The 24,462-nt window shown below is 44.1% G+C and overlaps 1 protein-coding gene across 2 annotated transcripts in view; it reads left to right on the top strand.

The window, feature by feature from the left end:
- Nucleotides 1–24,220, top strand: part of tmtopsb (teleost multiple tissue opsin b) — a 33,742-nt gene extending 9,522 nt beyond the window's left edge. Inside the window, exons 2-5 of one of the 2 annotated variants that reach the window (XM_088322354.1) lie at nt 7,152–7,480; nt 20,113–20,346; nt 23,166–23,351; nt 23,420–24,220. In XM_088322354.1, the coding sequence (XP_088178480.1) occupies nt 7,152–7,480; nt 20,113–20,346; nt 23,166–23,351; nt 23,420–23,422 (752 nt within the window). In that variant the 3' untranslated portion in view covers nt 23,423–24,220. Of the gene's footprint in view, nt 1–7,151; nt 7,481–20,112; nt 20,347–23,165 lie in introns of both variants that reach the window. The other variant, XM_088322353.1, reaches the window with a different exon arrangement.
- The last annotated feature ends 242 nt before the right edge of the window (nt 24,221–24,462 follow it).

Below are 24,462 nucleotides of genomic sequence, written 5' to 3'. Positions count from 1 at the left end.
AGTGGAAAGCCTCTTGGGACGATATGGCAACTCCGTGGTGATAACGCGTGGCGAAACGTAGCAGGTAAGTCGGTGGCCGGGACGGAAGAGTAGATCGTAAACTTTTAACAGACAGGGGTCAGGCAACGAGAATCAGACTTGGAATATACATGGACTTGTGGTACCTTGAATGTTGGAGGTTAACTCAGGAAATGAGGAAGACACTCGAACGTCCATCTCTGGACGCTGACAGCTTATGTAGTAGACTTCCACCAATCAAGAGATCGCGTTCCAGCACACCAGCTGATTACCTCAGGTGACTTCGGTTAGGTAATCACGACAGAACCCCCCCCTCAAGGGACGGCTCCAGAAGTCCCCCAGGGAAAAATAAAAATAAATCCAAACACGTCACATGGCAACACCGGTAATCCAAGGGAAAAAAAATCACAGGCCAGTTACAAATAATTCCCCAAAACCCAAAATACATCACCAATAATCCAAAAATCGAGGGCCCAGAGGTCGTCCGATGAACCCTCAGAATTCTTCCGAGTGGATAGAGGCCCCTTCGTCCGCATCTGAAGGGGTGGTAGCGGGTGGGTCTGCCGGTGGAAGAGCAGCAGCGTCGGACCTACGACGACGACCACGGCGTGGTGCTGGTTGGTCAGGATGCAGTTGATGGAATTCTGCCACAAGAGATCGGTCCAGGATCTGCCTGCTGGGAATCCATGATCTCTCCTCCGGACCATATCCCTCCCAATCGACCAAGTACTGGAAGCCCCGACCCCTGCGTCGGGAGCGGAGCAGGCGGCGCACTGTATAGATAGGCTCCCCGTCCAAGGAGCGTGGAGCTGGGGGAGGAGGTGGAATGGGTGCCAACGGACTCTGGCTGACGGGCTTGATTCGGGAAACATGAAACGTGGGGTGCACTCTCATAGATCTTGGTAGACGGAGACGGACTGCTGAGGAGTTGATAATTTTTACTATAGGAAATGGGCCAAGATACCGAGGAGCCAGTTTCCTCGACTCAACCTTCAGTGGAAGATCAGCTGATGCGAGCCACACCTTCTGGCCCACCTGGTACTTCGGAGCAGGACTCCTCCGTCGGTTAGCCCCAACGGCATGAGTCTTGCTTGCCCGAAGGAGTGTGGCCCGAGCACGAGCCCAAGTTCGCCGACAGCGACGTGCATTCGCCGTAGCTGACGGGCAGTTTACTTCCTCTTCTTGACTAGGGAACATAGGGGGTTGGTACCCATACACACACTGGAAGGGGGACATTCCAGTGGATGAGCTAACCAAGGAATTGTGAGCATATTCCACCCATGCCAATTGCCGAGCCCAGGACAACGGTTCACTAGAGACCATGCAGCGAAGTGCCGTTTCCAAATCTTGGTTCACTCGTTCAGACTGACCATTGGATTGAGGGTGGAACCCTGATGAGAGGCTGACAGAGGCACCCAACAGACGACAGAACTCCTTCCAAAACGCGGATGAGAACTGGGGACCACGGTCAGAAACAATGTCCAGAGGGATGCCATGGAGGCGGAACACATGCTGCTGGACTATCAATGCAGTTTCCTTGGCGGAGGGGAGCTTCGGTAGTGCCACGAAATGGACCATCTTACTGAACCGGTCCACGATAGTTAGTACAGTCGTCATCCCCTCGGATACTGGCAACCCCGTCACAAAGTCCAAGGAGATGTGGGACCATGGGCGGCGGGGAACCGGAAGTGGATGTAACAGACCGGCCGGACGTTGGTGGGATGTTTTGTTCTGGGCGCACACTTGACAGGCGGAGACGTATTCCCTAACGTCCTTGGCCATGGTAGGCCACCAGAAGCGTCGGGACAAGAAACTGTGAGTCCGAGCCGACCCCGGATGGCAAGAAAAGTGAGAATTGTGCCCCCATTGGAGGACCTCGGACCGTAAGGGTTCGGAGACGAATAGTCGACCCTCGGGACAGGAGCTGGGACCCGCCTGATCGGGTATCGCCTCTCTGACTCGGGACTCGATATCCCAGGAGACTGCTGCCACCATACAGGAAGCTGGAAGGACCGTTGCGGGACCCTGAGGTGTGTCATTGGAACTCTGGAATTGTCGGGACAGCGCGTCGGGTTTCACATTCCGAGATCCGGGTCTGTAGGACAGAGTGAAGTTAAAGCGGGTGAAAAACAGGGCCCAACGTGACTGGCGAGGATTGAGCCGCTTGGCCGATCTAATATATTCTAAGTTCTTGTGGTCAGTCCAAACTATGAACGGCACCGTTACCCCCTCCAACCAATGCCGCCATTCCTCCATGGCTAGCTTGACGGCCAACAACTCACGATCCCCCACGTCGTAGTTGCGTTCGGCCGGGGACAACCGCCGGGAAAAGAAGGCGCACGGGTGCATTTTCTGGTCCTTGTCCGACCGCTGGGACAGGACAGCACCCACTCCCACATCTGAGGCGTCCACCTCCACTACCAGTTGGCGTGCAGGGTCCGGTACCTGGAGTATGGGGGCCGTAGAGAAATGGGTTTTTAGACGGTTGAAAGCTGCATTAGCCTCGGAAGACCACCGAAATGGCTCTCTAGGACTGGTAAGAAGCGTGAGGGGAGCTGCCACCGAACTGTAGTTCCTGATGAACCTCCGGTAGAAATTGGCAAAACCAAGGAATTGTTGGAGTTTTTTCCGAGACTCAGGGACAGGCCAAGAGGTGACTGCTGATACCTTGGCAGGATCCATCTGAAGGGTCCCCTCCGCCACGATGTAGCCCAGGAACGAGACTGTCTTGGCGTGAAACTCGCACTTCTCTGCCTTAACAAATAAAGAGTTCTCTAGGAGACGACGGAGAACCAGCTGGACATGTTTTCGGTGTTCATCGAGGGACTTTGAGAAAATCAAGATATCGTCCAGATACACAAAAACAAAACGATTAAGCACATCTCGTAAAATGTCATTTACCAAAGATTGGAAAACAGCTGGAGCATTGGTTAATCCGAACGGCATTACCAGATACTCGTAGTGACCGTTGGGTGTGTTGAATGCCGTCTTCCATTCATCACCCTCCCGGATTCGGACTAAGTGGTAGGCGTTGCGCAGATCAAGTTTAGTGAAGACCGTGGCCCCCTGTAGAAGCTCAAATGCAGAGGCAAGCAGAGGCAAGGGATAGCGATTTTTAACCGTGATTTCATTAAGGCCCCGATAATCTATACAGGGCCGGAGTGACCCGTCCTTTTTTCCCACAAAGAAGAACCCCGCCCCAGCAGGAGAAGAGGAGGGTCGAATGATACCAGCCGCCAAGGCATCGGAAATGTACTCCTCCATGGCCTTCCTCTCGGGAATGGACAAGGAGTAGAGGCGGCCCCGAGGAGGAGCAGACCCCGGCAGGAGATCAATTGCGCAGTCATAAGGTCTATGAGGGGGCAAGGAAGAGGCCTTAGCTTTACTGAAGACCTCCCGTAGGTGGTGGTAACAGGCTGGGACCTTGGACAGATTGGGTGGAGCCCTCGTGGAAACAGGATGATTTGGGTAAGGAGCGGCTTGCAGACAGGTTTGGTGACAGTCCATGCCCCATTCAAGTATCGACCCAGTGCGCCAGTCGAAATGGGGGTTGTGTTGCACCAACCAAGGATGACCCAGGACAAGGGGTTGGTTAGGGGAGTGAAGTAAGTGAAATCGGATCTTCTCTCTGTGATTTCCAGACAACTGTAGTTCAATGGGTTCCGTTATTTGAGATACGGTGCCTAATAGGTGGCCATCCAAAGCCCGAGCTGATACCGGGTTAGGAAGGGTTTCAACAGGTATCCCCATCTTGTGTGCGAGTGACAAATCCAGGATATTTGTTTCGGCGCCAGAATCGATGAGGGCATGGAAGGGTTGAGATGTACCAGAAATAATGAGATTTGCCCGGAGAACAGGTCTATCAGTCTTGGGGGACGATAATAAAGCTGAGCTCAATCGGATGTCCCCTATATCCGACGAGCGTTGGCTTTTAACGGGCAATTGACCACCCTATGTCCCTGGCCGCCGCAGTAATAACATAGCCGTTCGGTACGCCTTCGCTGGCGTTCTTCGACGGAGAGAAAGGTGCGGTCCACCTCCATCATCTCATGAGGTGCGGTAGAATTGGTTGGGGGGTTCGGTATCTTACTAATGTCTTGACTTTGCCGGGTGATAGGTTGTCTGGGATCTTCTCTCTCTCTGCGTCTTGCCTGAACCCTACGGTCGATCCGGGCGGTCAGTTCGATAGCATTGTCAAGAGTTACCGGAGGAGCGTGGGAAACCAATTCGTCTTTGATATAACCGGACAAGCTATGGAGGTAGGCGTCGACCAGCGCCTCTTCGTTCCAGTGACTCTGGGCTGCTAGTGTGCGAAAGTCAATGGCATAGTCGGCAATGGAGCGTCTCCCCTGGCGAATGTTCAAGATTGAACGAGCAGCATCGACTGATGAGGCTCCAGAATCAAAAACTTTAATCATTTCCTGGCTAAGCAAATTAAAAGAGGTGCATGCTGTCGCCCCTCGTTCGTATTCTGCCGTTCCCCAAAGGCGGGCTCTGCCGGTCAGATGATTTATCACAAAAGCCACCTTCGCCTTTTCGTTCACAAAGGCTCGCGGTTGTAGATCAAAAATTAGTCGGCAATTTATAAGAAAGGGGCGGATCTGGGCGGGCTCTCCACTGAATCTCTCTGGCGAACCTACTCGTGGTTCAACACTGCCGACCTGATCAGAAAGGGGCGGAACTGGATCTCGTGCTCGTGTTGCCGGGGAAGCTTCGTACTGTTCAAAAAAATCTTGGTGACGTTGTACTTGCCGGATTAGTGTGGATACGTCGTGGACGATTTGTTGTATTGCGCCTTCGGTGTGTTGTAGGCGCTGTAGCGCGGATTCCTGTTCGGCATTTCCGCATCTCTCAGAGGTGGGACGAACTGTCGCTGGATCCATGCTTTGGTTCGAGTGTTCTGTCATGGAACAGAACAAGGACTCGGATCCAATAGCGTCAGTTAAAGGCTTTATTGTGACAAGATTCGGTGGAGCAGGCTTGGGACGTCGAGCCTTGGCAGTGGAAAGCCTCTTGGGACGATATGGCAACTCCGTGGTGATAACGCGTGGCGAAACGTAGCAGGTAAGTCGGTGGCCGGGACGGAAGAGTAGATCGTAAACTTTTAACAGACAGGGGTCAGGCAACGAGAATCAGACTTGGAATATACATGGACTTGTGGTACCTTGAATGTTGGAGGTTAACTCAGGAAATGAGGAAGACACTCGAACGTCCATCTCTGGACGCTGACAGCTTATGTAGTAGACTTCCACCAATCAAGAGATCGCGTTCCAGCACACCAGCTGATTACCTCAGGTGACTTCGGTTAGGTAATCACGACAGCCCTGTGACCAAAGTAGTAAAAGTTGTCAGATAATAAGCTTTTTTGGTTTTATTTGGGCCTCTTTTGCTATCCGATTGGGTTGGATTTAATTATTTTTGGTCGATTTTTCCCAAAAATATTTGCCACAGCTTTTTGGACTTATTACCTTCAGATTGTGCAATTTACAACTTATCACTAAATGTAATGGTAAATGGTCTGCATTTATATAGCGCTTTTCAAGTCAATGACTTCCCAAAACGCTTTACAATGTGCTTCACACGTACCCATTCACACACACTCACACACACACACTCACACACTCCAACACGAAGGAACTCATCCTGGACTTCTGAAGAAACAGCGCTACCCCTACCCCGCTGTACATCAAAGGCGACTAAGTGCAGTCATTCAATAGGTGTATGTATGTACATGTGTATGTTTCCTTTCTTTAAAAAGATCGCCGACCTACAACGTAAAAGACGGTCATAAATCGCTATTCCAAAATGCTGTCTCGATCACACCAACCAATTAAGGAACCAAATGAAAACCTGGAATGTCAGTGCGTTAAAAAAAAGAAATTACTAGAGAAGAACTGTGTCAGAAGGTCGTATTCCTCAGCCAAATCGTTGTCCATTCTTAGAGAAATAAGCGACAGAGGACTTAAAAAGACGCAAAAATAGGGTCTTAAATCACAAATCCAAATTGCTGTCTCAATCAAGGTCAGTCCGTTCAAAAAAAAAAAAAACGACTAGAGAAGTACCGATTCAAAAGGCCGTCCCCATCAGCCAATCGTTGTCCACTCGTTGAAAAACTGGCACCCGCGAGAAGTCAGGTGGTCTCATCATTTCTGATTGCTTTGATTTTGTCTCTACTGCCAAACTGTTTCCAATCAGCAGCTCCAACTTTGGAAGATTTACATTCTATCCGGTTCCACAGAAATCTGTTATTCAGGGTCCAAGGAGACTCAAGGACTTAAAACCGAGGCTCAACCGATTCGTTGCCGATTTGTGTAGCTGAAATAGAAATTTGACGTCAAAAGCCATCAATGATGCTGTGGTTCTAAAGAGCCTTGATCTCAGTAAATTAGTTTTTTTGGGGACTTTTGGACCGCTAAACCATTGCACCATTTGTATTCTGTTTGTTTCCATTCCACCAATTCAATGCCAGTTTGTTTAAATTTGACGTTTATAGCCGTCAATGGTAGTTTGTTCCTAAAGATAATTGACCTCAGCGATTGAGGTTCTTTCGATCTTTCAGGACTCCCTTCTGTTAATTTCCACAGGAACACAATCAGTTAAAAGCCACGTGGTCAAAGAAGACTTAAGACAGAGTCTTAACCAATTCAAAACATCTTCGTAAAGTTCAAATGGAAATTTGACGTCTATTTAGTTGTCAATTGTAGCTTGCTTGAAGAGGTTCCTTTGGTCTGCATTCTGTTCGGTTCACCGCGAACACAATCAGTCAATCGCCACATGGTCAAAAGAGACTTAGGAGTCTCAAACAAATCAAGAGCGGTTCATGTAGTACAAATGGAAATTTTACATCTATAGATGTCAATAGTTGCGTGGTTTTAGAGATCTTTGGCCACAGTGAATGAGGATCTTTGGGAGCTTTTTTGATCGTATTACATTACGCATCTGTTCTGCCATAACACAATCGGTTAATTGCCACAAGGTCAAAGTCAACTAAGGACCCAGTCTCAATCGATTCAAGTCTGGTTTGTATAGGTCAAATGAAAACGTGATACCTCAAATTGTCAATGGTAGCATAATTCCAAAAATCTCAGTGGATGAGGTACAAGTGCATCCTGACTTTTTGGACTTATTGGCAGGTATCGTGTCCCTCATCTCCCTGGCTGTGTTGTCCTATGAGCGCTACTGCACAATGATGGTTCCCAACATGGCGGATGGCCGAGACTTCCGGCCGGCGATGGGTGGGATCTGCTTCTCGTGGTTCTACTCGATGGCTTGGACGGTTCCACCGCTGCTGGGCTGGAGCCGCTATGGACCGGAAGGTCCCGGGACAACCTGCTCTGTTGACTGGCGCTCGCAGACGGCCAACAATGTGTCCTACGTGGTGTGTCTGTTCACCTTCTGCCTGGTGCTGCCCTTTATCGTTATTGTCTTCTCCTATGGAAAGATGCTTATGGCCGTAAGACAGGTGAGGGACTAAAAGGTATGGTTGAGACCAGGAGAACCTGGGTTCTTGGTTTAGAATATTACCTGAACAAAACTAAAACCTGCTGGTGTACATCCCTTGACAGCCAGGATTGGAATAACCCATCCGGAAGAGTTTTTCTATTTGAGATGTTAGAGAGAGTTGAGAACTTCCTTTGATTAGCTAAACAAGGTTGACTCATTCCTGCTCTTTGAGTTTTTTAAAAGGTTTCTGACGTTAGTTCATAATGTAACTAAAATTTTTCATTGAAAAAAAGAGATCTTATGGTATACAAAGTCAAGGAATAGCTAAACTGCTTCTTCCCAATCCTGGTCTTCAAGGGTTTGATCTCAGGTCTTGCAGTTATTAAATGTATTCAACCTTGGTTCCGAATGTTACTGAGGTCCTTCAGAGAAACCATGATAAGATCTTCTTCACCGTCATTGTACAGGAAGTCAGGGAACAGTTTTTTTCTTAATTCAGGTCTTTAAGGGTTAAGTGTTGGGTCCTAAAGGTTTTGAATGTTTCAGTCCTCTACCACACTTGATTCTGATGATCAGGTAGGTCTTCTGCAGATATTGGAGAAGAGCTCTTGACAGAACCAACTAAAACCAAACTATGGCCCTTGAAGACCAGGATTAGAAAATCCCAAGTTTTTTTCTATTTCAGATGTTCTATGGGAGTCTCCAATTTATCTTTGATTAGGTAAACCGGGTTTTCTCAATCCCGGGCCGTAAAGGTTAAGTGTAGGATCTGGCAGGTTTTAGATGATTCCATCCTCCATCCCCACTGATTCTAAAGATCGGGTGGGTCTTCTACAGAGGTTACAGAACCAATTAATACTCAAAGTTTAGAATCAAAGAAGTGCAGGTTGGAGTGTCCAGGAGTTGTTAGAAAACAGAATCCTCCTGAAGTAAACTACTCAGTATGTTGCTTAAAAGAACATTTTTGTCCTCAGTCAGGACCATCAGAACGAAATACTATAACTTTATCTTGGTTTCATTCGACCACAAGTTTTTAATCAAGTCCACCTCAAAAACCGAATGCTTCTACTGAGCAGCCCTAACTGGATGCTGCATTTTGGTTAGCGAGACATGCTAATCCCCATCGGCTAAGCTTTTGTTGCCCTGACAAAGATTTCAACGTAAGGAATGCGTCTTTTGGAAGCGGATTACAAAGTCTTTGATACTTCGTCGTCTATGATTGGTTAAGAAAAATAACCTTTGAGTTAAAAAACAAAAATCCAGGATTGGCATCTTTATTAACATACAAACTATTTGTTTTTCTTTTGGATTAAATGTTAGCGTAAGTAGCAACAGTTGTCAGTATGTGCAACTAATTTCTACATATAGGGTATATTTTGACCCCAAAATGGCAATTAATGTTATAATAAATCCCCTGTTAGCTTCCAATACTGTTTACGGTAAATTAAACAATTTATCACTGTGGTGCGTGTGTGGGATGCTGTCATTCTGTATTTTCTCCTAAGGCAAATTCATCACGCTAGTATTTTCTCAGCAGTTGCGGATTACAGAAAACGCTTCGGGGTTTTGGTTTTTATTTGCGCTAAATAGACAAAACGCTAGTGTTGGTATAAGACTCGTGGACTTATTGAATGATTGTGCTACGTATGGAAACTGGAAAAGGATTTAGTGTTGATCTGATAAAGGCTAGGCTGTGGACAAAATAGGGCTAGATTCTGATTTGTAGATACCATGAGCTGTTAGTGGTTAGCAATGTTAGTTTGGATGTTTCAAATCCCCACTCAAATTCTAGGTCAAAATCTGCAAGTGAATGCTAAAAGATTGTTTGACATCGCTAAGAAGTGTTCTTTTCCACAGAGCCAGTTTTGACGCCAGGAATTAGAGGTTAGCCATGAAAGCTTTGGTGTTTGTTTAAAACGACAGTTAGTCTTATAAATCGATATTTGCTAGTTGCAAAATAACTTTTTGTATAAATGGGAAATAATTTTACGGTGGAATCATTTTTTTTTAATGAGCAATGAGCAGTTAGAGATGCTAGCTTTAATGTTTCATCGGTCAATATTTGCTAGTAAATTCTAATTTCCCGGTATCATTCAGAGGTTTCACCTACTAGCCGCGGAGTTATTTTTGATGTCTTAAAATATTGAGATGTTAGCAGTTAGCCATGCAAGCCTCAATGTTTAGTATTACCAATAGTCCTATGGTTTAATTTCTGCCCCGAAAATGATAAAAGATTGTCCGATATTTCTTTGAGGAATTGTTTTTTCCACATCGACAGTTTTGATGCCAAAAATGAGTAGTTAGCGTTTAGCCGTGCTAACTTGAAAGTTTTGAATCACCACTCTTCTTCTCATTTAATGTCTGTGAGTAAATGATAAAGAATTTTCCGGTGTCTATGAGAAATATGTTTTCCGTTGGGAGAGGAGAGGAGAGGTTGGCGTCTAACAATGCTAGCTTGAACGAGGAACTAAAGTAAGGACGTTGGGTGAAACAAAAAACTCAATCACGCTCCATTTGTTTTTGTGAGCGAGAAGGGGGCGGAGCTCTGTTTGCTCAAGAATTTCATTTAGCGCTCCATTTAGTGCTTTTACTGCTCATTTAAAAAAAAAATGCTACAAATGATTAACGTATCGCCGCGGTCAAGACAAATTCATTTCATAAGGTCGTTTCAAAGGCGAGCTAATCAATGGGGGCACTTTTAAGTGTAAATTATAACAAGTAATAAATATAAGAACATGGGAAGAAAAAACAAATTTGAATAATGAATTTACTAAAATATATGACGTATACTAATGATCATAAAGATACATTGAAAATATAGTTAGATAAATAAATGGTAAAAAAGGGTTAATATAATAATTAGACGTAAATACAAAAACATACATCAGTACTAAATAAGTATAAATTGAAACATGCATTTCAGGTGAATTGGCCGGTCCAAATTGTCCATAGGTGTGAATGAGCGAATGAGTTGTCTGTCCCTGTGTGCCCTGCAATTGGCTGGCAACCAGTTCAGGGTGTCCCCTGCCCACTGCCCGGAGATGGCTGGGATGGGCTCCAGCCCCCCTGCGACCCTAATGAGGATAAGTGGTACGGCTAATGAGATGAGATGAGATGAGATGAGATGAAAAAAATCAACAACTAACAATTATCCATCCATCCATCCATTATCTTCCGCTTATCCGAGGTCGGGTCGCGGGGACAGCAGCCTTAAAAGGGAAGCCCAGACGTCCCTATCCCCAGCCACTTCCTCCAGCTCATCCGACGGAATCCCGTTCTCAAGCCAGCCGAGAGACATAGTCTCTCCAGGGTGTCCTGGGCAACCCCCGGGGCCTCCTGCCGGTGGGACATGCCCAGAACACCCCCCGAGGGAGGCGTGCAGGAGGCAGCCTTATCAGATGCCCGAGCCACCTCAACTGGCTCTTCTCAATGCGGAGGAGCAGTGGCTCTACTCAGAGTCCCTCCCGGATGACTAAGCCTCTCACCTTATCTCTAAGGGAAAACCGAGACACGCTGCGGAGGAAACTCATTTCGGCCACTTGTATCCGGGATCATGTTCTTTCGGTCATGACCCAAAGTTCATGACCATAGGTGAGGGTAGGTACGTAGATCGACCGGTAGATCGAGAGCTTTGCCTTTCGGCTCAGCTCCCTCTTCACCACGACGGACCGGTACAGGGTCCGAATGACGGCAGACGCTGTACCGACCCGTCTGTCGATCTCCCGTTCCAGCCTACCCTCACTCGTGAACAAGACCCCAAGATACTTGAACTCCTCCACTTGGGGCAAGATCTCATCCCCAACCCGGAGGGAGCATGCCACCCTTTTCCGACTGAGTACCATGGTCTAGGATTTAGAGGTGCTGATCCTCATCCTGGCTGCTTCACACTCGGCTGCGAATCGCTCCAGCGAGAGCTGAAGATCACGGCCTGAGGAAGCCAACAGCACCACGTCATCTGCGCAAAGCAGTGACGCAATGTCAAGTCAAGTCAAGTCATTTTTATTTGTATAGCCCTAAATCACGAAGAGTCTCAAGGGCTTCACAGATCATTAAACCATATTACACAGACTATTTTTCAGAATATTATCATACATTCCCCTGCTCTGGAGCCGACGAAAAGAGTAGGTTATTCATATGCTATAGAGTAGAAGTGAGTTTTAAGCTTAGATTTAAACATTTACACTGAGGTTGCAGATCGGATCTCAGGGGGAAGAGCATTCCACAGCACCGGTGCCCGGATGGAGAACACTCTCGAACCAGCAGAACACTTCTTTGCTCTTGGGATCACCAGAAGACCGGCACTCTCAGAACGTAGGCTTCGGACCGGGACACAGGGGGCAATCAGATCTGAAAGATAAGAGGGAGCAAGTCCATGTATGATTTTGTATAACACTAAAAGAACCTTGAAATCACATCTAAGGCTAACTGGGAGCCAATGCAGGTTAGCCAAAATCGGTGTGATGTGATCGGACTTTTTTGTCCTAGTTAAAAGCCTCGCTGCGGCATTTTGTACCAGCTGAAGAGACTTGATTCTAGACTTCGGGAGACCAGAGAGTAGTGCATTACAGTAATCGAGACGGCAGGTAACAAACCCATGAATTATCATTTCTGCATCCGACTGAGACAGTATAGAACGAATTTTAGCAATGTTACGAAGATGGAAGAAAGCAGTTCTAGTACCGGTAATTTTCTTTACATGCGTTTCAAAGGATAGATCAGGGTCAAATATGACACCTAAATTTTTAACTGAGTCACTCTGTGTGATGTGACATTTGTCAATGTTCACAGCAGTTTTTGAGAATAAATCACGGCATTTAGATGGACTAATGACTAACATTTCGGTCTTTTCAGAGTTAAGACGCAAGAAATATAGTGACATCCACTCTTTTATCTCAATAAGGCAGGCCTCCAAATTTCCACAGTTTAGTGTGGCAGATTCCTCCAACGGAAGATATAGTTGAGTGTCGTCTGCGTAGCAGTGGAAACTGATATTGTACTTGCGAATAATATCACCTAATGGAAGCATGTAAATGCTCAAAAGAAGGGGGCCAAGTACTGAACCCTGCGTAACACCACAGGTAACATTAAAGGGCTCAGATGTCATTTCGCCATATTTAACACAGTGCGTCCTATCTGAGAGGTAGGATCTGAACCACGAGAGGACGGTTCCTGAGAGACCAATCCATTTTTCCAACCGTTCTAGTAGGAAATTGTGGTGCACTGTGTCAAAAGCGGCACTAAGCCGTTCGGAAGTCGGCTTCCATGGCCTCACCAAACTCCTCCCATGCCCGAGTTTTTGCCTCGGCAACCGCCGAAGCCGCATTCCGCTTGGCCAGCCTATACCTGCCAGCTGCTTCCAGAGTCCCACAGGCCATGAAGGCCCGATAAGACTATTTCTTCAGCTTGATGGCATCCCTCACCGCCGGTGACCACCAGGGTTGCCGCCGCGGCGAGCACCGACTGCCTTACGGGCACAGCTCCGATCAGCCGCTTCAACAATGGAGGCGCGGAAGATGGTCCACTGGGACTCAATGTCCCCCGCCTCCCTCGGGACATGGGCAAAGGTCTGCCGGAGGTGTGACTTGAAACTTCTTCTGACAGGAGATTCTGCTAGCCGTTCCCAAGAGACCCTCACAACACGCTTGGGTATGCCGGGTCGGACCGGCATCTTCCCCCAACATCGGAGCCAACTCACCACCAGGTGGTGATCAGTTGACAGCTACGCCCCTCTCTTCAACCGAGTGTCGAGAACATGCGGCCGCAGGTCCGACAAAACGATGACAAAGTCCATTATCGAACTACGGCCTAGGGTATCCTAGTGCCAAGTGCACATATGGACACCCTTATGTCTGAACATGGTGTTTGTTATCGAGAATCCATGACGGGCACAGAAGTCCAATAACGAAACACCACTCGGGTTTAGGTCAGGGGGGCCGTTCTTCCCAATCACGCCCCTCCAGGTCTCACTGTTATTGCCCACGTGAGCGTTGAAGTCTCCCAGTAGTATTATTCCCCAGGGGGCGCGCTCTCAAGCACACCCTCTAAGGACTCCAAGAAGGGTGGGTACTCTGAACTGCTATTTGGTGCATAAGCACAAACAACATTTAGGACCCGTCCCCCCACCCGAAGGCGGAGGGAGGCTACCCTCTCGTCTTCTGGGGTGAGCCCCAACGTACAGGCGCTGAGCAGTGAAGCAACTAATATGCGCCTCTCACCACGGACAACTCCAGAGTGGAAGAGAGTCCAACCCCTCTCGAGAGGACTGTTACCAGAGCCCAAGCCTATGTGAAGGTGAGTCCGACTATATCTAGTCGGAACTTCTCAACATCACACAACAACTCGGGCTCCCCGCTAGAGAGGTAACATTCCATGTCCCTAAAGCAAGTTTCTGTAGCCAGGGATCGTCGCGCCAAGGACCCCTCCCTTGGCCGCTCCCCAGCTCTCTGCGCACCCGACCCCTTTGGCCCTTCCTACAGGTGGTGAGCCCATGGGAAAACTAAAAATTATGAAAAAAAAGAAATAAAAAAAACAATAATACACACACATATATATATATATATATATATATATATATATATATATATATATATATATATATATATATCATCTCATCTCATTAGCCGTACCGCTTATCCTCATTAGGGTCGCGGGGGGGCTGGAGCCCATCCCAGCCATCTCCGGGCAGTGGGCAGGGGACACCCTGAACTGGTTGCCAGCCAATCGCAGGGCACACAGGGACAGACAACTCATTCGCTCATTCACACCCAGGGACAATTTGGACCGGCCAATTCACCTGAATGCATGTTTTTGGAATGTGGGAGGAAACCGGAGTGCCCGGAGGAAACCCACGCAAGCACGGGGAGAACATACAAACTCCGCACAGGAAGTCTGGAGCTGGATTTGAACCCACGACAGGTTCCCATGACATGAACTGTGCCGCACAAGCGCTAACCACTGCGCCGCCGTGCTGCCCTATATATATATATATATATATATATATATATATATATATATATATATATATATATATATATATATATATATATATATATATATATATATATATATATATATATATATATATATATATATATATATATATATATATAAATCATAATTCAACTATAACCCATTATATATATATGTGTATGTGTATATATGTTTGTATATGTAAAAAAGTAAAAATTACAATGACGACTAAACTAATACAATTTTGTGTATATATAAATCAATAAGAAATGTATATACATTTTAAAATCAAATGACTTGAAAATATAATATATATACATATATATATATATATATATATATATTAAATAGTAAAGATAAAAATATCTATCTATCTATCTATCTCCCTTGGTCGTATCCCTCAAGAGGGGTGACCGACAGCAAGACACACACATACAATAACAAAGAAAATAAAAGGAAAATTAATAGCAAAAAAAACACACAAAAATTTTGAAACCATGGCCAACCCAATTGCCCAAACACCCAAACAAGTTAGGCACCTCAGCACCAAAGTTGGTCATGCTTTCGTCCCTCCAGGTGAAATGGGACACCAGAGAGCGGCCATGTCACTCGGGTCAGGGTGACACAACACACTCTTTTGTTCAACAGCAGGGCCCGACAGCTTTCACTGGTTTACCCCTGCTGCATCATACGGGTGCCCAGCCCATCCTTAAGAACGCGTCCACAATCCCACTATCCTTTCACAACACCTCTCCACTCCTTTCTATCACCAACAAGAGCTCTAGCTTCCATTATATTTAGACCTCTTTCCTGCAGCGCACTCATAACACCATCCATCCACGTCAATCACGATCTTCCTCTTGGTCTCCTTCCATTGACTTCTGCTCCGTAGATCCTCTTCAACATTCGCTCCTCATCCATCCTCTCCATGTGTCCAAACCAACCGAGTACTCTCTTATCAACACTCTTGCTCAGTTCCACGACTACTCCAGTTCTGTCTCTCATAATTTCATTTCTCAGTCCATCTAATCTTGTCACTCCTAACATAGTCCTCAAACACTTCATCTCAAAAACATTCAATTTCCTTCTTAAATCTGCGTTCAGGCTCCAAGTCTCTGCACTATACAACAAAGTCGGCACAATCACACTCTCATACAGTCCCTTCTTAACATCCATACTCAGAGCACCCAAAACCTTGCTTCCTTGATTCACTCTGTGCAATAACTCACACTCCATTCCACCAACTGCAGCCACATCACAACCCAAGTACCTAAAGCTTTCAACTTCTTCCAGCACCTGTCCATGCAACCTGATTTCTAACGTCATGCCCACTCCATCACGTGAACACTTCATCACCTTACTCTTCCCAACATTGACACATAACTTGCGCCTATCACATACTCTTCCATACTCCGTTACCAACCTTCTCAATGTTTCCTCAGAATCAGCCACAAGCGCTGTGTCATCTGCAAACAATAACTGACTTACCTGCCACACTGTTCCACTGTTTTCCATCATGTCTACACCTCTGCCAAATACTCTTGCATTCACCTCTCTCACCACACCATCCATGTACACATTAAACAGCCATGGTGACATCACACACCCCTGTCTCACCCCTGTCTCACACCAGTCAACACAGGGAACCACTCACTTGTCTCACTCCCTACTCTTACACGTGCTCTGCTGTTCATATAAAAACTCTTCAATGCTTCCAACAACATTCCACCCACTCCATAGATCACCATCACTTGCCACAACGCCTCTCTATCAACTCTGTCATACGCCTTTTCCAAGTCCATGAAAGCCAAATAAACATCCTTATCTTTTGCAAAATATTTCTCACACACCTGTCATACTGCAAACACCTGATCCACACATCCTCTTCCTTTCCTGAAACCACTCTGCTCCTCCATCACCACCTCATTCGTTCTTTCTCTCACTATCTTAATCAAGACTTTTCCATACACCTTACCCGGCACAGACAACAAACTGATACCTCTCGAATTGCTACATTCATACTTATCACCTTTACCCTTATACAATGGCCCCACACATGCACTACACCAATCAACAGAAACTACACCACTTAAAAAGCATACATTCAACAAGCGTACTAACCAGTCAATCATAGCTGTGCCACCTTTTTTCAGGCATTCAGCAGTACAAGCATCCAACCCAGGTGCCTTCCCCCCTTTCATTTCTTTCACTGCCTCTTGCACCTCCCATGTCTCCACAGGCTTCACATTTAAATCACCCAACACGGGCATTCTCTCCATACCATCGATCGCCTTGACTCACTTCTCTCCCATCCTCCACATTTAGCAACTCCTCAAAATACTCTGCCCATCTCGTCCTGACTGCACTACCGCTAACAAGCAATCTACCTTCCTTATCTTTCACTTTCTCTTCCTTTCCAGACTCCGATTTCTTACTCTTTTCACTTATTTCCAGAACACTTTTCTCCTTTCCTCAAAGTTCACTCCTATCTTTCGACACCATTCATCATTCGCTTTCCTTTTTGCTGCTTCCACTGCCGCTTTTACCAACCTTTCCTTCATTTTATATCTTTCATACGCATCGCCACTCTTATCTTGCAGCCACTCCTCAAAGGCACGTCTTTTTTCTGTCACAGCCTCTGATACCTCATCATTCCACCATTCACTTCCTTTCCTAATACCTCGACCAACTTTTCTCATTCCACACACTTTTTTTGCTCTCCTCAACACTGCCTCTTTAAACCACTTCCATTCAATTTCCACACTCTCCATTTTTCTTCTACTAACCTGTTCATACTCTTCCCTTATCCTCTCTTTAAACTCTTTCCTTTTCTGCCTTATTCAACTCTGACATTTTCACCTCTTCCCTCACACTCTTCTTATAACTAGCCCTCCACGATCCATCTATTCTCAGTTTTCCTTCCACATAAAAATGATCAGACATACCACTCATTTCACCTCTGTAAACATGCACATCCAACAATCTACTTAACATCCCTTTCTTAACCACTACATAATCCATCAGTGCTCTGTCCACCATCTTGCCACTATCCACTCTGACAAAGGTATACTTATTCACGTCCCTCTTTTTAAACAACGTATTTCCAATCGCCAACTCATTTTCCACACATAACTCAGTCAATTTCTTCCCACTCTCATTTCTTCCTGGTACTCCATATCTACCAATCACATTTTTAACTGTTTCATCACCCACTCTAGCATTCAGGTCACCTAGTATTACCACTTTCCATCTTTCTTTCACACTTGCCACTAATTCTACCATACATACCTCCAAGCTGTTATTCACCCTTTCCTTTCATCTTTGTTTCACTCAGGGCTAACACATCAACCTTCCTTTTAGTCATCATCCTTCCGATCTCCTCTTTCTTCCACTCAGTCGCTTTAGATAGATAGATAGATAGATAGATAGATACTTTGTTCATCCCCGAAGGGAAATTCACATTTCCAGCAGCATCCCTGAGCTGAGAACAATCGAGAACAATCGAAAATAACACGGGAGCTGCTGGAGTGGCTGCCATTCGTGACGGCGCCGGAAGAAAAGATTCAATTTGAATCATTTACAAACAAACAAACAATTGAATCATGTACAAACAAACAAACAAAATATTCATGTTTCAATAAGTGGAGTGTTAATAAAATATTTCTGATACTGATATAACCAGATAAAACTAATTTTAAGTTACCTGTCCAAATGAATGTTGTGCCATCTCACCTTTCCCACTCTCTCTCCTGCAGTTGACTTGCTGCTGCTCGCTCCTGAAACTAATACTTACCTCTTTGTGTATTGCCTGCATATGGCGACACCCTCTTTCAGCTTGTCTGTCAGAACCTTGATCTCCTCCTAAAATGCTTAATTACTCGTATGCAATAGTACTTCCACATCCTCTCACATATAATGACCCTATAACTAGGGTTTGCGAGACATTTCGGTCTCCCGCCCCCTTTCTTTGCCTTGCTGTCTCTTATTCAAAGTATAATAGATAGAAACAATACCAAAACATATAAGTAAATATGAAATTAAAAACGGGATGACTTAACATAATAATAAAACAAATTTTTAAATTATCATCTAATAAATGATTTTTAATAATTATAACAATGTGTTTTTTATATTTTTAATTTAATATGCAATAATAAATAATCGATTGAAAAGAAAAAGTAAAATATATAAATAACCAAAAATATGTTCAAATATAATAATTTAATAATGAAAAAATAATACAAATTATATGTATAAACAATACAAAATACATATAAATGGGAAATAAATATAAATTTAAAATGAAAGGACTTTTACGTATACCATAAATAATTACAAAAAGTTGGTAAATTATTATGTAACGCGTCACAAAAAATAACGATCATTCAAAAATATAGATGGAGATACAAATATATACATATAACTAAATAATCCATTCAAAATGAAATTAATTTAATCCATAATAGAAATGTTTGTATAAATATAAACAATATAATCAAATGTAATAATTTGACTTCCAACTGGCTGCTGTAATTCTTTTATTTATCTTTTTTAACTTTTGGGTCATCAAAACAAGCGTGACCTCCGCCTCTTGGTGTTATAATCGATGGATTGATCAGATCTTGAGGTCAAATCCAATTCCAAATCCCAATCTAATTAACTCGTGTCTATCTAAGTCCCCTGAATCGCTCGAGTGACGTGTTTGCGTCTTCAGCGTCCGTTTGCGCTTTTTGAAGACTAAAATCAATCAGACTTTGCAATTGAATCAGTGGGAAAGTACGATTTTTCTAAACCTAATTTGGAGCTGTCAGGGCAACTTCAGGATGGGTTTAAATGAACCGGGCTCAGACTTTTATTTTGTCAGTTTCGTCAGTAGTCCATAAATGCTCGATTATTTCTTTTGTTGGACTTCCTTGATTTGAAATTAACGATAATAGACATCGACTTCTTTAACTTGTGTCAATCAATCAGTCAGTGGTGCGAAGAGCGATCGATTCCGTGAGCGGCGATCATTTCCACGCTAAGCCAGTCGACAAATTCACCGGAGAGGAATCGATTTCGCCGGTGGAAAAGGACGAGGAAAGGACGAGTTTGTTCCAGAGGTTCATACATGCAGGGATTAAAGGCATTGAAAGGTCATCGTCTATGATGACTGCTGCCCCAGAGTGACAAATTTTCATACAGCAATTCGTGTCCTGGAAAGTATGATACACATATATTTCGTATATATACAGGTATATATATATATATATATATATATATATATATATATATATATATATATTTTTTTTTTGCTTTTGTTTTTTTCCTTTATGGATGATTTACACAGCATGCACTTTTACTCAAGTAATCATTTAGATGACTGCTTTTCACTTCTACTTGAGTAATATTTTTCTGACGTAACAATACTTTAACTTGAGTAACACACTTTGGCGCTGCAGTTCGGGGCCAAAATGCAAACTTCGGCGCCGAAGTTATATTATTGAGATACATTAATCATAAAGAACAGTCGTACCAAACTACCAGTTTAAAGCGAAGCTGCCTACCTCAACCGAAATGCACATTTTGGCGCTGAAGTACGTATGTATTCATGGGCTTTGGTTGGCAGAGTCTTGAGTTCTTAGTCTCTCTTAAAGATTTTTTTAAACTATATTGAAAATAATTTGTCTGTTCTTCTTGCAGGTACGCAGCGCCAGCTCGGTGGTACCGAGGCGCCGGGAGCAGCGGGTCCTGGTCATGGTGGTCACTATGGTGGTCTGCTACCTGGTGTGCTGGCTTCCCTACGGCGTGGTGGCCTTGATGGCAACTTTCGGACCAGGGCGCTCACTCAGTCCTGAGGCCAGTATCATGCCATCGCTGCTGGCCAAGTCGTCCACCGTGGTCAACCCGTTTATCTACGTCTTCATGAACAAGCAGGTGCCGGCAACTTTTTCTGCACTCACAAAATTTTCCCAGAATCTAGAAAACTAGATTTGGGCTTTTGCTAAATTGAATTTTCCAGAGGAGGTGTAAATAACTGCAAAGAAAAGCTTTATTACTGTGACCATTTTGATTGCATCTGCAGCTACTTGATCAGAAACTTGGTGTTTTTCAGCGCATTATTAGATGTTTGATCACATTCTTTTCTGACAGATACGATACTCAACTTTTGAGTAGCTGTGGATACTGATACCACTCAGGTTCATAGAACCTAAATCCTCTAGTACACTGTCTAATCCCAACACCTTGAGCCTAACCCTCGAAACTACCCACTGACCCTAATACCCTCACCTAACCTCTAAGCCTGACCCTGATTCTCTGACTCTTACCCTCTAAACCAGGGGTCGGGAACCTTTTTGGCTCAAAGAGCCATAAAAGCAAAATATATTAATTTTATTTTGGGAAAGAGCCACACCATATATTATGAGACAAATGTACTAAATTGCTAAACCCGCGCACCAGACAAAAGCTTAGTCTTCAGCACATTTATTTTTGATGATTTGATAAAAATTATGAAAAGAGAATAATGCCAGAGCCCGTGTTCCAAAATCAACAAACATACCACTTTAAACTTGTCTCTTTCTTGCAATTACTCAAGATCGGTTAAACTCATTTTGACCCTTTTTTTCATACATATTGGTATCAAAACCAGATGCAAGCAGTTATCTTGTAAAAACATCACAACATTCTGCAAACATGGAGCCTGATGTGCTTACCTTTGGCGCAGACGGCGTAGGGCGAGAGATGGGAGGGAGTGCTTGCACTTTTTGCATAGCTCCACCCATCCCTCCCACTCACCCAATCAAATAACTTTAAGTTCTCTTTCCGGTGTTTTGGCGTATTTACAGTTTGTTCTGTGGATTCATCATATCTGAACACTGAACACAGATTATATAGTGAGCTTTTATATAAAGGATGCTTTAGCGTTGTACAGGCAAAACAAGTTATTTTTTTGGTGTGACATCTTGACTGTAAATTGTAGTGAAACACGTGCCCTATATATTTGGCGAAGTACTGCCTAGTACTTTGGCTTTGGTTTGGCTTTACGTGTATCTGAACAGGATTAATAGCTCATGTTTTGAACAAGATGGAGAAAATATGCATGCAATCAAATTTGTCTCTGAGCCACAGGTACTCATAGAAAGAGCCGAATATGGCTCGCGAGCCATAGGTTCCCAACCTCTGCTCTAAACTAACCCCTTACCTCTAATACCCTGACCCACACTCTAAACCCCTAATACTCTACCTCCAAACCCCCTGACCATGGCCATAATCGTGATCTTCAAACCCTAACTGCATCCTGTGGTTGGTGATGAAGTACTGTCATCAATGGTAAAAATACAAACCATGCTTTTGGATTTAGCAGATCTTGTATATTGTTGAATGTATTTCCCAAATATCTGTACAAAACTCTTGAATCCCTCAGCTGCCAGGCGCCATTTTAGTGATTACATGTCGCGCACCGCATGGGTCAGCAGATCAATGAAGGCATCTGCTGCCTTCTGGAGCGCAGCTAACAAGCAGCGCTATTTTTTGCTCAGCTTGCGTTTGGGCTGTAATTTGTCATGTCATAGGTGCTAATGAGCAAGCAGATTTATTTTGGGAAACAGAGGTTTCTGTTAGCTATCCAGTTCAGCATTGCAAATTATGGGACCAATTATTGAAACCGTATTTCCGATATTGCCGGTTGACAAGAAATCAAAGGGGTTGAATGCGAACTCAAAAGGAAAGCGGAACCTTTTGTCTGGCTGTGGTTTCTTGTCTTTGTGCTTTCGATCTGTAGATTGATTTCTATAAAAAGGCAACGTTCGGGGGTCAGAGCTGCTTGGCGGTTTCAGTCTTCAGTTCCTCCCAGCCCATCAACATGGCCGCTGTGTGTTGAGGCGAGTTGAAGACTACAATTGCCACACAGAGCCTCAACGACCACTGGACTTTGAAGACCTCAAAGAAAGCTTTGTTACATAATTCATGGGGAAACCTAAGAAAAACAACATGACGGCAATTCAGTTTTTGAAGCAAAATCTGTTTTCATTTGACGGCCAACTCAATGTTCTCGTACAAGAAGCTCAACAACCCATTTCAACATAGTTAAACAGTTTCCAATCACAAGGTGTTCGATAAATAGATTGACCAAAATCCTTCATTTACAGGTCCTAATCTGAACTCCTATATAATACTGCCCCTACCCCTAGACAAACCCTACCTGCACCCTAACCTTACCAAACCCTAAACCTTAGCAAACCCTAATATTAACCCTACCCAAACCCTACCACAACTTAACCCTTCAAAAACAATAACTTTACACAAACCCCTGACCCTATCAAACCTTTACCTCACTCAAAGCCTAATACTAACCAAACCGTTTCAAAACCTAACCTTACCCTAATCCTACCATAACCCTAACCCTATCCATACTAAAACCCTAACCCTACCAAACCGCTCCCATAAAACATTTACACTCACCAGGGAATTCTCTTGAAAACCAAAAGATAAAAAAATTTCCGTAATGCCAGAGGAGAGGTTTTGGCAGTGATGCAGGCCCCAGGGGAAACGTAGTGGACTTCAGGTATACGTGTAAAACAAGAGAGTATACTAAGTACACTACGTCTATCCATGGAGACCGCCAAGACCACATCGATGATACCCCAGAGGTGAAACCAAACACCAACACCACATCTGTCCATTGAAGTTTTAAGGGTCATTCAAATGTTTCCCTGAAAAATTGTTCCTAATCATTCCTGTGTGTTTGTCTGCAGTTCTACCGCTTTTTCAGAGCTTTCCTGAGCTGTTCGGTCGTGGAACGCGGTTCCACGCTCAGAACGTTCTCCAAGGTGACTAAGACACTGCGCACCGTCCGTCCAGAACTGCGAGACTGCCCCGTGTCAGCTGCCGCCCCGTCCTCCGCCCACGCCACCCCGCCATCCGTCCGCGAAGCCTCTGAGGTGAACGTCAAGCCACTGAGTCTCGGGGACGCTCACCAACACAAAGTGACCCTGGTGGCTTATTACAGTGAGTAACGGGTCCTGGGAGAAGATGGTCCTGGAGTGCATGATTCAGACAAAGAGGGTCCTGGACTGCATGACTCCGACTAGGTCCGGGATTTCCAGCCTGACGAAAAAACTGCAAATACCTCAAAGCTTTAAGCGTCATTTGGTTCTCTCGAAGAATTTACATGTCTGTTTCTTGTTTTTTGTTTTGTTTTGGAATCAGAAGTTTAGAATAAGTCCATTTAAAGCTCCTTTATGGTTTCAAAGTTTATCCAGGCTTGGATCATCGACTCTTGGACCAGTTTTGACATGAACATTAACCTGACCCTCAGACCTCAAAGCTCCTCTTCCAGGAACATTCCTAGGACTGAACTTCTATTGGTTCTTTTACCTTTATGGAGATGTTGTTTGAATCTACTTGTCTTCGAACAATAAGAATCATGGACAGGAAGGATGTGAAAGATAAAGTGATGAATCAGGATGTTTACTCACTTCACCAACCTCCAGTTTTTTCATTGTGTGGATTACAGAAGCAGATATAAGCAAAATTATCTGCTAGATAAATGTGCAAATACAAGGAAATGGTCTTTAAAAGCAGCAAAATTATCAGCTACAAAAATACCTTAAAAATAAAATAATTTTAATAAAATATTTCTATCACCCAGACAAATATTTTTGAAATATAGGTCAGAAAAATGTATGATACATGAATCACAAAAATAATCCCTAATATGAGCAGATTTTATTTTCCCAAAAAAGGTAGAAGGTAAATACAAAAATTGCTGGATTAAAATTAAAGTAAAATAAGAAAATTAATTATTAAAATGAACAATTCATTCGCTCGAGAAAAAAAAGTACAAAGTAAAAATAAAAAATTGCAGGATTAAAAGTACAGTAAAATAAAAAAAGAATCCCTGCCACGAACAGATTAATTTACAAGAAAAATAAAAAAATTTGTAAAGTAAATAAAAAAATTGAAGGATCAGAAATAAATTACAATAAGAAAAAATCCCTAAAATGAGCAGATTTTTTGGATGGAAAAAAGTAGATGAAAAATCCCATGTTT

This window comes from Urocampus carinirostris, chromosome 18 (assembly GCF_059441175.1).
Source record: "Urocampus carinirostris isolate Australia breed hairy pipefish chromosome 18, RoL_Ucar_1.0, whole genome shotgun sequence".
Classification (NCBI taxonomy): domain Eukaryota; kingdom Metazoa; phylum Chordata; class Actinopteri; order Syngnathiformes; family Syngnathidae; genus Urocampus; species Urocampus carinirostris.
The sequence above is the reverse complement of the archived record's forward strand: the minus strand, read 5'-3'. Positions and strand labels throughout refer to the sequence as shown.